This window comes from Silurus meridionalis, chromosome 11 (assembly GCF_014805685.1).
Source record: "Silurus meridionalis isolate SWU-2019-XX chromosome 11, ASM1480568v1, whole genome shotgun sequence".
Classification (NCBI taxonomy): domain Eukaryota; kingdom Metazoa; phylum Chordata; class Actinopteri; order Siluriformes; family Siluridae; genus Silurus; species Silurus meridionalis.
The window spans coordinates 18,997,150-19,013,787 of NC_060894.1; the positions used below are offsets into that span (position 1 = coordinate 18,997,150).

Sequence of the window (16,638 nt, forward strand, 5' to 3'; positions counted from 1 at the left end):
CCAAAAGTTTGGACACACCTTCTCATTCAAAGAGTTTTCTTTATTTTCATGACTATGAAAATTGTAGATTCACACTGAAGGCATCAAAACTATGAATTAACACGTGGAATTATATACATAACAAAAAAGTGTGAAACAACTTGTCAAAATGTCATATTCTAGGTTCTTCAAAGTAGCCACCTTTTGCTTTGATTACTGCTTTGCACACTCTTGGCATTCTCTTGATGAGCTTCAAGAGGTAGTCACCTGAAATGGTCTTCCAACAGTCTTGAAGGAGTTCCCGAGAGATGCTTGGCACTTGATGGCCCTTTGCCTTCACTCTGCGGTCCAGCTCACCCCTAAACCATCTCGATTGGGTTCAGGTCCGGTGACTGTGGAGGCCAGGTCATCTGGCGCAGCACCCCATCACTCTCCTTCTTGGTCAAATAGCCCTTGATGCCTTCAGTGTGACTCTACAATTTTCATAGTCATGAAAATAAAGAAAACTCTTTGAATGAGAAGGTGTGTCCAAACTTTTGGTCTGTACTGTATATTATATATATATATATATATATATATATATATATATATATATGGATGGTGACATTGGTGCAGAAACACATTGCAAAGTAAATATAATTCATAGATGATGCTGACCTGATGCATGTCTTTGCTTCATTGCTAAAAGAAAATCCAATAAAGTAACCACATAAGACACGTTTACTGAAAACACCTTTACTGTTTTGCAGACAGAAGGCATTGTTAGAAAGTACAATTAATGGAAGTCAAAAAGACAAGTATCCAAAGGTGTTTTAGGAAAAAGAAAAGACATGGCATTATGGTAAAGGCAGTATCTGTTCTTCCAATTCATTCCATGCTCAGCTCTAATGATCTCATCACACACTTACAGTGATTTTGGCCTTGATAAAGAGCAGTACACAACTACACATTAAAACCCCCCCCAAAACAAACACCTTTTAAAAAACTTTTCAGAGGTCATACACAGAGTTTGTTTTCCCCACAGGCTTCTGTATCACTCTTAATGCTTTTTTCATATTTTCACTGGAATCTGAAATTTGAATAATAAAATGACCCTTCAAATAATACAACAAAAAATAAAATAAAAAAATCAAAGATCTTTAAATTTGGTTCTGTTTGAAATTTGAAACCACAGGCTTTTTTTTCTATAAAACATGAATATCAATGTTAATGATGCCAAAACATTAAACAATGAGATCATGCATTTCAAGAAAAGTGTAATTAATCTTTTTTTTTTTAAAAGACAGACTTTAAAACGCATTTCCAAGCACACAGTTTGCACAAATGTTACAATATCCTCCCTTCAGGTTAGAATCAATTTTATTCTATAAAAGAATATCCCAAAATGATTTAGGCATTTCCAAAAACGTAATGAACAAATCTGAACCAGAAGCAGAAAAGAGTCAACATTTTTTGGAAAAGTGAAATGTATTTTTCATTAAAAGCACTTGTGCTGAAGCGGTTTTTATGTCCTTTGGTTAAAAAATAAAAATAAAAATCAATATGTACTCTATATACATTGCACAGTTTTGTGCATTAAAATGGGCTAAATACAATCCTGAGTTCAATCGATTAATTTAAAAAAAAAAAAATGGACGGACTGTATGGTGATGATACGGTACAAACTTCTACAAAATGTAAAGATAATCGATGTTTCGTAACAGTAGCCAGTACTCGTATTTAAATAAATACAACTTTTAGCAAAATGCAAATCAATGCATGTATATAGCAGTGGATTGGCTCCTGAATTAAAGCAAAGTATGAAAAATATCGACTGGAAACAACTCTTAGAAAACAGATCCAAGGCTTGATATAGTCCAAGCCCTTGTTTTTCTTGCTGGGAAATAAAATTTTTATGCCTTTACTGGCATCGGCTTACAGAAATTAATCAGACAGATGATAATTAAAGCCAATAATAATTAATAATAATTGTATAAAATAAATGATAAATGACAGAATAATCTATTAACAATGTTGGATAGCCTGCACTAACACAATCTACAGTCTACTGTAAACCCCAGAATCACTTCCCCCCCAGTCCTTGTTCGATTAGTAGTTCACGAAAATTTCAAAGAAAGAATCAGCAAAACTGCTGTAATCCCAAATTGAATACTTTCTCAGGTATTAAGAAACTGGTACCAGTATCTGGTATTTGACCTCCTGATTTAAAACTATTTTCTTTAGAGCTTAATGCCTCAGTATTGGTCTCACTAAGTTCCTTTGTTCCTATCTATAATTATATAGAAGCTCAGAGAGAACTGCATACGACGCAGGCCAGGGTCTAATAAAATGTAGCATGTAGAGAATTCTTAATCCGCTATTGTAACATTGATAACCTTGTTTTTATACATGTGCATTATTATTTATAAAAAAAAAACAAACAAAAAAAAAAAAACAAACAAAAAAAAAAAAACAGGGGCCCTTTTCAGAATTCCCATGCAAGCTTATTGAATGCAATGACTCATTTTTTAACTGAGACTCTCAGAAGAGTGCCATGTTTTTCTGAAAGCCAATGGCTGTGTTCTGAGAGCAAAGTGGCTGTTTAGATGCTCTTATGCCATCCTGGGGCCCAGCTGCAGTTTGTATGTGCCAGCCAAAGCTTTCGCAGCGCTGTAGATCATCTGCCTCCTGGACATGCCTGTGAAGGCCTGGTGCCAGTCCGTGCGGCTAATATTGGGCATGTTCCTCTCTAGCACCTCGCCTACGGTCACGAGCAGGCCAGACCAGCGGAGACTGTAATCAGGAGGAGTGAGAGACTGAGCCTGTAGAAGAGCAGTACACAATGTGAGAAGAGCACATTAACACTACAGAGATACTCACAATAAAATGGAGCAACGGAGCTGCCACGGAGGAGAAAAAGAGGAAGACCAAAAAAGGAGGTTTATGGATGTGGTGAGAGAAGACATGCAGGTAATTGGTTTGGAAAGAGCCAGATGTAGAGGACAGAGTAGTATGGAGACGGATGAGCCGCTATGGTGACACCTAACGGGAGCAGCCGAAATAGGAATAATAAGATTCTGTTTAGTCTATTAACATTCACCAACGCTCCCCTGGAGGGATTTGGGGCTTGCCGTGATTGAGAGTTGTTTTAATTGCTGCATCAGTGGACAGAATGACAGGTGGATTTACAATCAGGATGCGTGACACAAAGTTACACGGCACATCAAATGAACGATACAATTCCAATTACTAAGGCTCGGCTAAGGCTGTCAGGAACACAGCTGGAGGGCAACATCACTAACCCTCCATATTTACATCTACATGTTTATAGTGCATCAGAGAGTTTCGAGACCGCGTGTGTTGCAGACAAAGGACGCAGGCTGCATAAGTAATGCTGTGTACCTGCTGTACATGTTCCAGAGATACAGGAGTGGTCTGTGTGAAAGTTTCGATGTGGATGCCATTGCCAGGGTCGTCCAGAATTAGACAGCCAATGTCGAACCACCTAGAGAAGAGAAGGACGGTTATATAACATTTAAAGGACTAAGTAAATAAGGCATATAAAACAGAAACCAGTATCAGAACTTTGTAGATAAAGATAATGGGTTTGTTGACTAACTTTAATTAAATATTAGCCCCTCAGAAAATGTGGGATTCACCATTACACCATTACACAGCAGCAATACCTGGGCTTTGAGAACCGGTAAGTGTCCCAGGAGTTCTCTGATTTAAGCAAGTCAACCTTGCCAAATTGGTGTGGCCAGCATCTGAAGTATGATGATAGAGAGAGGCCAGATCAGAGCAGTGCATCTTGGCCTTGCTTACTGCATCTCTCTCTATTATTTTATTTATTTATTTTTATTTATAAATGCCACCCACAGACTTGTTCTGCACGTTAGTATTCTCCATACACATCAGAACGACAGCAGGCACTCTCAATACAACTTCCTACTGCTCTCCCCACATTCTTGGACCTGATTCAAAGAGGCATCATTTTAACCAAAGCTTTGAGACAGGCTATTTTTTTAAATAATTGCAGACTTGACACCTTTGAATTTATAAACGTCTTCGTAACCAGCGTCAGTGATAAATACAATTTCGGCAAGGTTGACAGCTAATTTGGCTTATAAATTGTCACCTTGAGAGACTGTTTCACGCAGGACGGCCGGACAAAAATTACAATGTATGCTGCAATGTCACTGGGAGGTCCAAAGTCACTCTAAAGGACAGATGTAGAGAACAAAGACAAAGAAGTCGACTGTGTGAAAAGGATGGGTGCGTTCTGCTCACTTGTCTGGAAAGAGCTCTGCTATAAAGTTCTCCACTGAGACCACAGGCTGTTTCTCGTGGATTACGGCGGTACGCCGAAGACTGTTGATGCGCTCCTGAGCCCCCTGCAGAGATGAAGAAAAACACATTTATGAGACAAAAATAAATAAATGTGAACAGCTTTAAAAAGTGATGGCTAAAATAATAATACAATAAACATTGATCTAGATATTTAATTAAGACCGTTTTTTGCTAGATTGTGTTCCATTTCGATTGTCCTGCTAAGAAAATGCTAAAATTCTGAGATGATACCAAATAAACTTCAAATATGGACGCATCTCACCTTGACTCCTGCTGCGTAGCCCACTGGCTGAGGAGCAATGTTAGATTGGCATGCCTCCCCAGTCACCATAGCCATGCCAAACACCTCCTGGAAGGCATCCCGCACTGCTCCTACCTTCACTTCCTTATCAGAGGTCACCACAATGTCCACATCACCTCCTGATTCTGTAACATGAATCACATCCAATAAATGTTGCATTACTTAATAGGGGTCGAACAATTTTATCTGTACCAATAATTGATTGAACTATCTGCAAAAGTCCATACCGATAGGTTTTCTGGGTTGCGTTGTACAGTATGAGAGCGGCCTCTAGAGGCGAATTTGGATGCAGCTGTTTTTATTTGTTTGGAGTAATAATTTTTGTTAACAGTTTGAATGCATGTCTTATTTTTCTCAATTTGTATTAATATAATTAATATATTCATTTCATTTTGCATTTTCATAATTCAGTACTGTTTTTTTTTTTTTTTTTTAATTTTAGTGCTATTTTACATGGAGCTTTTTTTTCCCCCAGTATCTATTTGAAAGCTAGATTAATCGGGTTATCGGCAAGTACAGTCCAACCTAGCTATCGGTAAAATCCATTATCAGTCGACCTCTATAACTGAGCTGTACGTACTAATGTATGGAGCCATCCCTGGGTCTAATGTGGTGATCATAGACTCGACAGAGTGCTTAGTTTTGTCCAGGACCGTCTTCACCATAGGGTTACCAGCTACACCCTAAAACAGAGAGATACAGATGAGATGGAGATATTTCTAACCTAGTAGCTGTAAACAGCATCATACAGCAATATGCAAACTGATTAAGCCTATGAAAATGAGTCTGCCTAAGGCATTGATGGTGTTACTGTCTCAAATCCATTCAACCAGAAAATGGTTAAGCGCACACTGGAAAATAAAGGAGTGTTGAAACGATAAAAAAAAAAAAAGAATTCACAATTTTTCCACAGTAACACTTCTTTTTGTACATACTACAATCAATGTATACTAATATATAGCCATAGAATAGCAGGAGTCCAGTGTCAAAGCCCTTCATAGGCTTAACAACTCTAAAACAAAGATCACGTGAACATCCACGGAAAGAAGTTTTTTTAATGTATGTTTTAAAGCAGGTTTTGTTTGTTTACCTTGATAAAGCCCCAAATTCCACCTCCGGACATGTTCTCTTGTGTAACTCTGGGATCGTCATGATCTTCTGGGAAAGTAATCGGAGACACAACGTCTAAACCACCGGACATCACTGGCTGTTGCATCATTGGGTTTGTAACCACACCTAAAGACAGGTCAACAACAGAAAGAGAAACATTACTTTAATACAAAGCCCCTTCATAGAGACCCTTATATCCCACTAACTTAGATCACTAAATATAATTCAACCTCTTAGTACTTGTTTACTAAAATCAAATCTCTGTGAGGGGTTTCAGTTTCCTGTGTGTGCATATAGTGTGACTTTTTTCATACCAGACTCTTATTATAGCAGTCTGATTGCGTGACAATCACTTCTGCACTCTGTAATACACTAATGCAACGCCCCTACCTGGCATGGGTGGCGCACTGGAGAAGCTGGGCATCAGTGGAGTCTGTGGAGCACGGCCGGCATGTCCGCGCGTGATATCGTATCCTGCATGAGCAGTGAAACCGGTGGTGGGTGGCCCCATTGGTGGAGCAGACAGCACCGGGCCTGGAGGAGGCGGAGCTGTAGGGGAGGTATATGGACTGCTGAAGGTCATACCCACACCCAGAGAAGGTGCGGGGACTGGAGATGCTGTGGAAAGTGGCTTCATGGGGTTAAGAGAGAATGGAGGAGGAGGGGTGGACTGAATGGGTGGTAGGGTGGAGGTCACTGCAGTTGGGGGTGCTGGTGTGGAGAAGCCTCCTGGGGCAAAGCTGGAGATGCCTATGGTGCTGGGAAGGGTCAGTGGGCCCGAAAGACCTGAAAAGAGTACAAAACATTTTAAGTAATACAGAATATAGAAATCTGATTTCAGTGGATGTTCACATCATATATATGTCTAAGCCTAGGAGTGGGTAGGGCCTAAGACCACTACAAAAATATTTGCCAAAGTTGCGACCTATGTTTGGTAAGAAAACATAGACAAATTGAATATGGAAAAAAAAAGATCCTGGTTCGTTCAGCTTAGTGCTTCTGCCCACATGTACATTCCAGAAGTAATTTTGTATGAAATAGAACTTTCGACAAAAACACGCACTGATAATTTTTCCGGGTTGCGTTGTACAGTATCTCTATCTAGAAATAATGAACCATGGCGTATATTTGAATTGTTTCTTTTTTTATTTATTTTGTAACTATTTTGATTTATTTGGACTGTTACATTTTGTTTCAGTACAATTCAGTTCAGTATTATCATATATGGAGTGGGGGTTTTTTTTTCCTCCAGTATCCATTTTTAAAACTATCGGGTGATTAATCGGTTATCAGGATGTACTTTTCATCCCTACTATTGGTAGTGATATTAGACCGAACTTGAACTTTCTGTAGACTCATTTATTTAATTTCTGGGTCTCTGCACCTCTTCCTCTGGCATTTAACAGAGTATTTACAGAATTTGCCAGATGGCCTTATACATTTATAAAGCTGATCAGTTGATGGTTAAAGGGCTCTGCTCAAAGGCCCAACACTGGCAGCCTGGTATTGTTGCGATTTAAATTCACGACCTAACAATCAGAACTCACATTTGTGAAGACCCTAATTTTTTACACATGGGTTTGAATCACAGTGAAAGTGAATCTCAAAGCGGTGACTGACACCAGCTGATAATATTTTTGCCCAGTGTCGGAACTACTCTGGAGAAGTCGTGCAGCTATAAAGGTCTCCTCAAAGTTAGTTAACTAATTAATTTTCTGTAGGAGCCTGCAGACAAGCATCCATTAGTGTGATCTGCTGCTCTCCAGGACTCCTGCAGGGCTGGACATCCATTAATCACTCTCAGATAACAGCGTTCCTCAGGAATACATCAGCGTTAACGTTTATAGCAGCTAATGAGTCTATCTAAAGCAAAGCGGGACAGAATTTAGGCCTGCCATCTAATAAGTAACTCAAAAACCTTTTAATCACAGACCGCCATGCTGGCGAGCTACTGTTATGGTATATTTTTACAGGGTTTTTAAAAGGACAGTGAGGATATATAAATACCCAGCATTAACTTGCTCATACACTTTTCGCCAAAAGTTTGTGGACACAGTGCAGATGCTAGTTTACCTTGAGTGAACGTCTTCACCTGACCATAATGCTCATGGTCTATTTCCACCCTATGGGCTGTTCAGTTCGGGACCTCAGGTGTTTAATCTGTGCAACTGCATTAGATGTATAATGCATGGAGCGCCAATTTCCACATCATTACACCCTAATATTATGACTGCACCATATATAATAGCATGTAGGTGAAAATTACGCTATGGCCAGGGTTGCCAGATCAAAGCAGACTAAACGACAAGCGAATTTGAAACAAGTGGTTTCCCACCCCGAATCCTCCTGATTGTGTTATTACACATTTGATAATGTCCCCACATTTAATAACGTCCCTATGATAATGAAAAAAATAAATGCTAGGAAGTATAAAAATAGCCGTTATTTTGGAAATCAATGTAGCCTTCAACGTTGCCCACAAACAGCTTTAAGCAACACTCAAGATGCCCAATTATTCCTGGGTGGACAAAATGAGCATACATCATAGATGTATGCACAATCTTAATATTAAACTTAATATAGTTATAAAATCATGTCTCATTTTACTTCATGTGATAAAGGCTGTTGTCATACCTATTGTCAGAGGAGGCGGACTGATGGCGACAGCAGCAGTAAGGGGTGGTGGAGGAGTGCTGGGTGGCGTGGTTTCTATTCCACTCTCTTCCATCATCTTCTTTTAATCTTGCCTGAGGGAAAAAAAAGCAGGTTTCAATTACAAATTTGCACACCTACACCGTCACTATGGATCGTACGAGCAGACAGGAGATCCAGGTTTTTGCTCCACAGGATCAGTTCATCTAGTGAATATAATTGAAGTCTATGTTTTTATAACAGTGAGGCATTTGAGTACCGAGTGCTACCATTACTTGGCAATCATTATAGATTTTTACATACAAGCTTTTTCTGAACATGTGCCAGATTCTGCTTGTGCAGGGTATTTTTCCACAGAAAGTAGAAAGGTGATGTGAATTCAGACTGAGTGGATATTCATTTTGCAACTCTTGCATGCTTCGTGAAAAAGGGCACAGCTACTTAATACAGCACATATTACCTAACAGCACGTATTAAATACTTTAGCTAGTGAACACTGATAGGTTATCTTGGGTGTTAATTACCTGATTAATTCCAAGGCAGTAACATGAAACGTAAAGGATCTGATCGACTGCGCTTCCTCACCAGTGTACGTCTGCAATATTTCTTTAGTCTATAATAATTCTTGGAAATGATCAGTTATGGTACATATCAGGATGGTACACGTATTCGTACCAAACAGTTTAGGAACAGGGCTTTCAGTTCGGTCACTTTGGATCGGAAGTTCACAAGTTCAAATCCCACCACCACCAAGCTGCCACTGGTGGGCCCTTGAGCAAGGCCCCTAAGACTCCCCCTGCTCAGTTGTAAGTCGCTCTAGATAAGGACGTCTGCCAAATGCCATAAATGTAAATCCTTTTGACGAGCTGGAAAATGTTCAAAATCCCTCAGGCACGTATTAAGTGGTGGACCGCAAGTTTGTTAAAAAATATTATTAAACTTCAAAACACAATGCTAGGGCTTTAATTAAAAAAATCTATATATTAAAATAGAATTTAAAAAAAATTAAAAATGTATAAATGTTTTGATTTGTAGCGCATCGTAAAACTCAAATTTTGTTTCGCTGCCACTTTCAAATAGGGTCTAAAAAGTAAATACTGAATTAGATTTTTCAATTTATTACATTTTATTTAATACATTTAAATGTGTCAATTTAGTCAATATAATAAATATATTATAATACTGTTATACATTTTTTAACCAAGCGGGCATTTTATTTAAAATTGTTGTAAAAATGTACTATTGATGATTAAATTCAAATCAAAAATCAAATTTTAATAATAATATAATGCCTTAATAAAAATACAAAAAAAAGACAAGCAATTTTTATGGTTTGCACTTTAACTGTAATGAAATGGAACTGAACCATGACTTAAAAAACGATGTACATATGAACCATGAATTTTGTGTACCGTTACACCCCCTAGTACATATCCACTGAAAAAGGCAGCCGGCCGGAATACAGTACTGCTGCCTAAATACGCTAATGTGGACTTCTCTCCTGAACTGATGTGTTAAATAATAGCTGCTGACCGTTTTTCCTCGATAGTGTGCATTTATTAAGCACAATGTTTTCTGACCTCCAGTCAACCACTTGAAAAGTCAGTTGAATTATTATGCAATGCATCAAGTGATAAACATATTGCAGTCCAATATCAATTACTTGCTGCCAGTGTGGTGACATTCTGCCTGCCACTTTTCAAATATATATTTGGGGAATATACTGTATGACTTATGCTTGTTTAAGAGAATTTAACGCCGCTCAGGTAAAATCCACAGTTAAAAAATTAAGAAAAGAGGTCACATAGGATTTTAACTCATCTAATAAAGAATTATAATTTCTTAAAGACATTATAATGAATATGCTTCGAAAGATGCGGTAGATATTCTTGCTTTGGTGAGCATACGAATTTAGCAAAACTAGTACAGACCCAAGTGTGAAAAATCCAAAAGTCGTGTGTTATATCTTTTACGCTTGGGTCTGTACTAGTTTTGCTAAATTCGTGAGAGATGAAGAAAAGGGTAACAGACCCTAAACTAAGCCAATGTAGCCGATAAGCACATGGAGAATGACAGTAAATAAATAAAAATGGTTTTTTTTGTCGTCATTTCAATCAGATACAATATATTAGACAAGATTTCTCTAGTTATTCATTTACTAGGTATCTTTGTGTGACACTGAAATGGCAGAAGCCATAAAATCAGTGTTTACATATAGAGTATTTATTATTATATGGACAAATCCATCTGCAAAAACACAAATCTGCACAATACTATGGACGATGCTGCAGTGTCACTGTGTTTAATGTCTCACTGTCTCATGCTGTTCTTGTTGTTATTGTGCACTTTGTCATGCCCCAGTTAGTTTTGTGTTACTTTTTGTTCATTTATGTTGTTTTGTGTTGCATTTTGGTCCTAGAGGAACGTCGTTTCGTTCCACTCTATACAGTAATCTATATGGTTGGAAAGGCGCTAAAAGCCGACTTGACTTCTAAGTGACTTGATTTTGAGTTCGAGTTGCGGCAGGCAGACGATACACATCCGAGATCTCCGAAAATTTTAATTATGAATTGTACGTGGATGTGAATTGTACACCATCAGATCTATAAGCTGTTGTAGAGATTTCTTAGTGGGTGAAGTGCAATTGATGAGCACGACATGCTTTATTGTGTGATTGTCACAATCAATCAATCAATCGGCGCTATCTTGGGTTATGTGTTTTGACTTGTGTTGTCTGTCTGCACTGTTTTTCGTCTGCACTGTTTGCACTTTGTGTTGTGTTGTAGCTCTGTTGTTGTTTAGTGTAGCACCAGGGTTCTGGAGGAACGTTGTCAATCTGCATAAGCTTGTAGTTGGGAAACTGTTATTGCTGTAGAGACTTTTAGTTAGTTTTAGTGAGGTACAATTCAGGAGTATGACATGCACAAACCCTGAAATATAACCTACATACTCAAACATGTTGGATTGGGCAGATGCCTTGGTGTTGCCCTGCTATGGACCTGACATACGCTCCAAGTTTGGAAGATGCTCCTTCATTGTGTTATCGTCTCAACCAATTAAGCAATCACATGCACATACCCTGGAAAATCACCTACACACTCAAAGTGTTTTATTCCAATGCTAATAGTCAGGAATAGTCAGGGCAGATGCATTTCTGTAGCCAAGCAATAGATCTTTCAAGTGAAGGAGCACCTGCTTTGACACTGTTTTTTTTCATGAGTTCACTTTCCCCTACACATCAGTGAGTCAGTCACTGGCTACTGTTTGTTTATGATGTAATTATGGTCGTGCTGCCACGTATTCAGTAACTCTCAGGGGATAGTAATGCAGCTAAAATAAAGGCATTCCCATTCTGCTGAGGGTTTCTCCTCATTCTCACAGGCTGAGTCTCAAATACCTCTATGATCACTATACAGAGGGGTCACGTGCAGCCTGAGATAACGCTTTTAATACAGCCTACATAGTGAACTACGGGTCTAACCAGAGAGCCGATTGGAACACAGCCATGCCAGGCTCTTATGCATGTGTGTAGAATAGCATTTGTTTAGACAATTTAAATTTGTTTTTTTGTTATGCGTGATGTTAATTTGTTTAGAAAGCTAGCTGTTTAAACCAAAGGCATGACCAGAGGCACTGCTTAGCCTGTTAGCTGAGTTACTCAAAAAAGCTAGCAAGCTAACAAGATTACATTTCCTTCAATTCAAACGAAAGAGTAGATGATCTCACTTTCTAAAACACGCCATGCTCTTACCCGACACTTTAGTCTTCTTCAGGCAATATGTCCAAGGAAAGGCGAAATTGCATCCAATCAACTCCAGAGACAAACTCGATTAAACGACGTCCAAAATGGCCGCGTTACTCTGACGTCAGGAATTGCCACGTCTGTAGTTGGAGTAGGCGGGGCTTCCAGGACAGCCGCGCGATCTGATTGGATGTGTCCGTGTTGCTTTCTAGGGAAAATTAAAAGCAATCATTGACTCCTTCAGGTCATTCAGAAATCAAATAAAGAGACAAAAAACGTATAAAGTGTCAGAAAATCAAGTAAAGAGACAAAAATCATATGAAAGCCAAATAGAAATCAAACGAAAGCAAAAAACAAACAAACAAACAAACAAAAATGTCATAAAAAGAGCCAACAAAAAAAATCAAATGAAGTGGGAAAAAGCAACAAAATTTGCTAAATTTGAAGAGCCTAGAAGTAAATCATATGATGAGCCAAAAAAAAAAAAAAAAATTAATCCCCAAACAACACAAACAAAAAAACATATGTGAAGAGCCAAAAACCTCAAACAAACAAAAATAATTTGAGCAGGCAAAAATAACCAGGTTAAAACATTTTTAAAAAAGGGCCCAAAAGAAAAAAAAAAAAAAAACATACAAAGAGCTCCTAGTCCGAAAATTGTTCCTGTTGTTGTGCGTGATGTACAGTTCAGGAGCAGGACATGCATCAGGGTGTAATTGTGTTAATCAATTAATAAATCAATCAACTGATAATAAATACAAATAAATAAATCACAGCCTGAACAGACTTTTGCAAAAAATGGCAACACAGACATTGTTATTTCCCACTTGCCTTTGCTTAATTATGAACTTTTTATCGCTATAACTATCATCTATTAACAGTAATAAACTTGTTGCACACAGAGATATACACACAGAGAACAAATACAATCCATTTACAGAAAAGATCATCAAAAGACAGAAAGAAAAAAAGTAAGAAAAGAATAAGAGAAAGAAAGAAAGAAAGAAAGAAAGAAAGAAAGAAAGAAAGAAAGAAAGAAAGAAAGAAAGAAAGAAAGAAAGAAAGAAAGAAAGAAAGAAAGAAAGAAAGTATAATAGCAACACACTACTACTGCACTTTTTGCTTAAATAACAGCACTGCTTTGTGGTTTACTATCTGAAAGGCTGTTCCAGTAGTGGCAGGCCAGCAACCAGTTCCTAAAGGTCAGCAAGACAAAAGAACTGCTTGTGGACTTGCAGAGGGAACAGTGGAGGGCATACACAGCTCTAAGGATCATTAGGACCTCACTGGCCGAAGTGAGTAGCTTCGTATGCCTTGTACATATCAGTGTAGGAGTTCACATCATCATAATGAATGGACATTCGGTGCCACCCAGATGAGTATGTTTTCCCTTCTGTGTCTAGACCTTCTCAAGGTTACTTTCTTATACCTTCTCAGGGAGTTTTTCCGTGCCACTGTTGCTACTGTCTTACTAATTAGGGATAATCAGCTGCTTTGGGACAATATCCATTGTTAAAAGCACTATAAAAAATAAACATAAGAAATAGAACAGCATTTCTTCAGTACCAGGGTGCTCCATAAAACGACACAAATCTACAGGAGACTACACAGAGCTACACATGTCTAACATAATGTGCACACGTGGACAAGATACAGTATAATACTTGCTGTAAAGGGCAAGAGACACAAAAAAGCAGAGTTTTGTGCCCAATTAGTGGACTAGTGTGGATTAAGTGACATATGTTACAGTTTATGATGCAACAATATGATATACAAATGCTGTAACTAGTACATTAAAACTATAACCATTACATACAATGACATGATGGATTTACTGTAATAAACACAGTGTTAGTGGCTTTTACTTTTTAATAACAAAAACTGACAAAGCATTTTTAGCATCCTCAGGAAAGGGAAGATCCATATCCTTCTTTCATATCCTGAATAAGATCTGTATCTCCTAAACAAACCTGGCACTATACAGAACATCCTTAGTTTGAACATCATGTCTGGTTCAGGTCAGGGGCGTTCTGGTGTTTTTTATTTATTTATTTATTTTGGTGGAGATATTTTCAAGGAGAATATGATCAGCAGGAAACCATTTCCATGCAATATATAAACACAAGGCAGCACAGAAAAATCTTATGTACATTAATAGTCATCTCTCAATTCTTATTAACTCATTTAGTTTTAGACAGTTAAAAAAAGAGGTTAAATTTATTATCATTATATTCACTCTCTCATATGTATATACAGTTATTCCTCTTTATTCCTCTCGTAATGTTAGTATTATTGTATGCCTCATTCTTTCTTTCTCTTCTGTCATTTCTGTCTGTCTTAAATGCTTGTATCTTTTCTACTTCCTGATCTGGATGACATTTCTACTTGTCTGATATGATTCTTATAGCCATCTTATTGTTTTCTCTATATCTCCGAAGGTGAAATCTTTAGAGAGGATATCTTGACTTGAGCAAAACAGTCAATTAACATGCTAATGTTTACAGTCTAATGATTTAGCATTTTCTGGACTGCTTACAATACCAGACAGGTATCATAAGTGCTGCTTAAATGACCCATCTCAGGGTGGGGAAACATGTCCAGATCAAGCAGTTTGTAAAAAACATATTCATTACCATGTAGTGTATAAAGTTTATTTAGTATAAGATTTTTCCAGGTATTCATTTACTGAGTCTCTTTGATCTTATGGTTTCTTACTTATAACATGAAGGTAGTATTTCCTTGCCACAGTGGTCCCAGGCTGCTCATCAGGGATATATAAATAAATATCATTCACTTCAATTCTTGGGTTCTGTAAAGCTGTTTTGAGACATTGTTAATTGTGAAAACTTGAACTTCAAATTGAACTAAACTCCTCAGTTCCAGTTCAAAAATATTCAGGGCTCAAGTGATTAGTCCTAGCAATGCCCCCAGTACGTGTAATGTCTTGCTCGGGACTGTAGACGATGTTAAGGTCTGCTGAACGAATCAGCAGTTTAGCACTGTCCAGCCTGCTGGACAAAACAGTGCAAGACAATAGAAACATACAAGAGTATGATCACTTAACTGAGCTGAATCCTATTTATCCTTGATACACTGAAATGCATAATTCATGAAGTCTGTGGACATCACATAATTTTCTCATCTCTCTTGGGAAGATGTTTCCAATAAGCACAAATCTGGACTAACACGCCGAAATCTGTGCTTATGGAGATTTGTGTTCATTCAGCTACAAGAGTGTTAATAAACTCAGGTACTGATGTAGGTGAGGTGAGGAGGCCTGGGGTGCATTCACATTCATCCCAAAGGTGTTCAATAGGGATGAGTTCGTAGCTCCATAGCAGGCCACTCAAGATCTTCCAACTTCAATCCATGTAAACTATATCTTCATTGCAGTGAAATTCGATTCTACTTCCTATATGCTTTCCATAGACTTCCTGTTGTTGGTGGTAACACTTTGGGGGTGTCCCAATACTTTTGTCCATCTACTGTATTTTAATGAAAGGCAATTTTCACACAAGTAAAATAAATAGCAATTAACAATTTCATATAATGTCTGTTTCTAAAAAAAAGTAAGTTTGTAAATCTATTTTCTATGTAATGTTAAATGCTATGTAAAAAATTAACCTCTTATTAAATACCCATTAACTTTTTCTAAGTGGAAATTCTATCCATCATTTAAATACGCTGATCCAAACGCATATCACTCATTCACCACGTGTAAATGATGCGACACATTCTGTCATTTTATTGTAAAGCCAAATTGCATGTACAATACGTACAAACTACAAAAAAATAAAATACAAAACAAAGCATGTAAGAAAAGTGGGACTATGGAGGCAAATACCATTGTCGTGGGTGTTCTTTGGGGAAGAGGTTGACAGCTGTGCAATTTCATTTCTTTCTAATAAAAACACACAATATGAAGGAAAATAAAAAATATATTTACATAACACTTATATAACCGTCCTGTCCTGTTAACACAAGTCTGCACCGGCCCTATGAATAAACCGTAACATATCGTTTTCTAAACACTGTGAAGAAAAGGGTGACTAGAAATGCTCTTCTGACTTTAATTGAACTGTAATATTCCTCAAAACAATATTTACGTTCCAAAAAGATGAGTTATAATAACATAAGAGAGATGGAGGACAAAAAGGTGCCAAATACACCTGTACTAGTCACTAACAGGGATTGTATATAATGAAATTGAAATTTGCACATGTCTGTATTAAATTCTTAAAAGGGAGACGTTTTATATTGTGACTGAACTTAACAGAGTTTTACATGAAAAATCAATCAACATGGAGACATGGTATGGAGTGTATATTTCACACACTTCCCAATCTGTCCTATATCCTATGGCTTTTTTTCTACAAGTAACAGCTATATACAATTTATACAAATGCATATTATTATTATAATACAAATGTAACGTCTGGCTCAGTTGAGATTAAGACTATCGACTGGTTGTGATTTGTTCAATGCAAATTTTGACGTAACTTATAAATACCAATAATAAGGTTAT

General features: G+C 37.6%; 1 protein-coding gene across 1 annotated transcript; it reads right to left on the reverse strand.

Annotated features, from left to right (window-relative positions):
* Positions 1-698: 698 nt before the first annotated feature.
* On the reverse strand, positions 699-12,245 carry prrc1 (proline-rich coiled-coil 1). Its single transcript, XM_046862046.1, has 9 exons — positions 12,123-12,245; positions 8,354-8,466; positions 6,110-6,505; positions 5,700-5,845; positions 5,190-5,292; positions 4,571-4,734; positions 4,249-4,352; positions 3,361-3,463; positions 699-2,780 (listed from the first exon to the last, which is right to left on the reverse strand). Exons 2-9 carry the CDS (start codon positions 8,448-8,450, stop codon positions 2,571-2,573), a joined length of 1,323 nt encoding a protein of 440 aa, XP_046718002.1. The 5' UTR covers positions 8,451-8,466; positions 12,123-12,245; the 3' UTR covers positions 699-2,570.
* Positions 12,246-16,638: the final 4,393 nt, after the last annotated feature.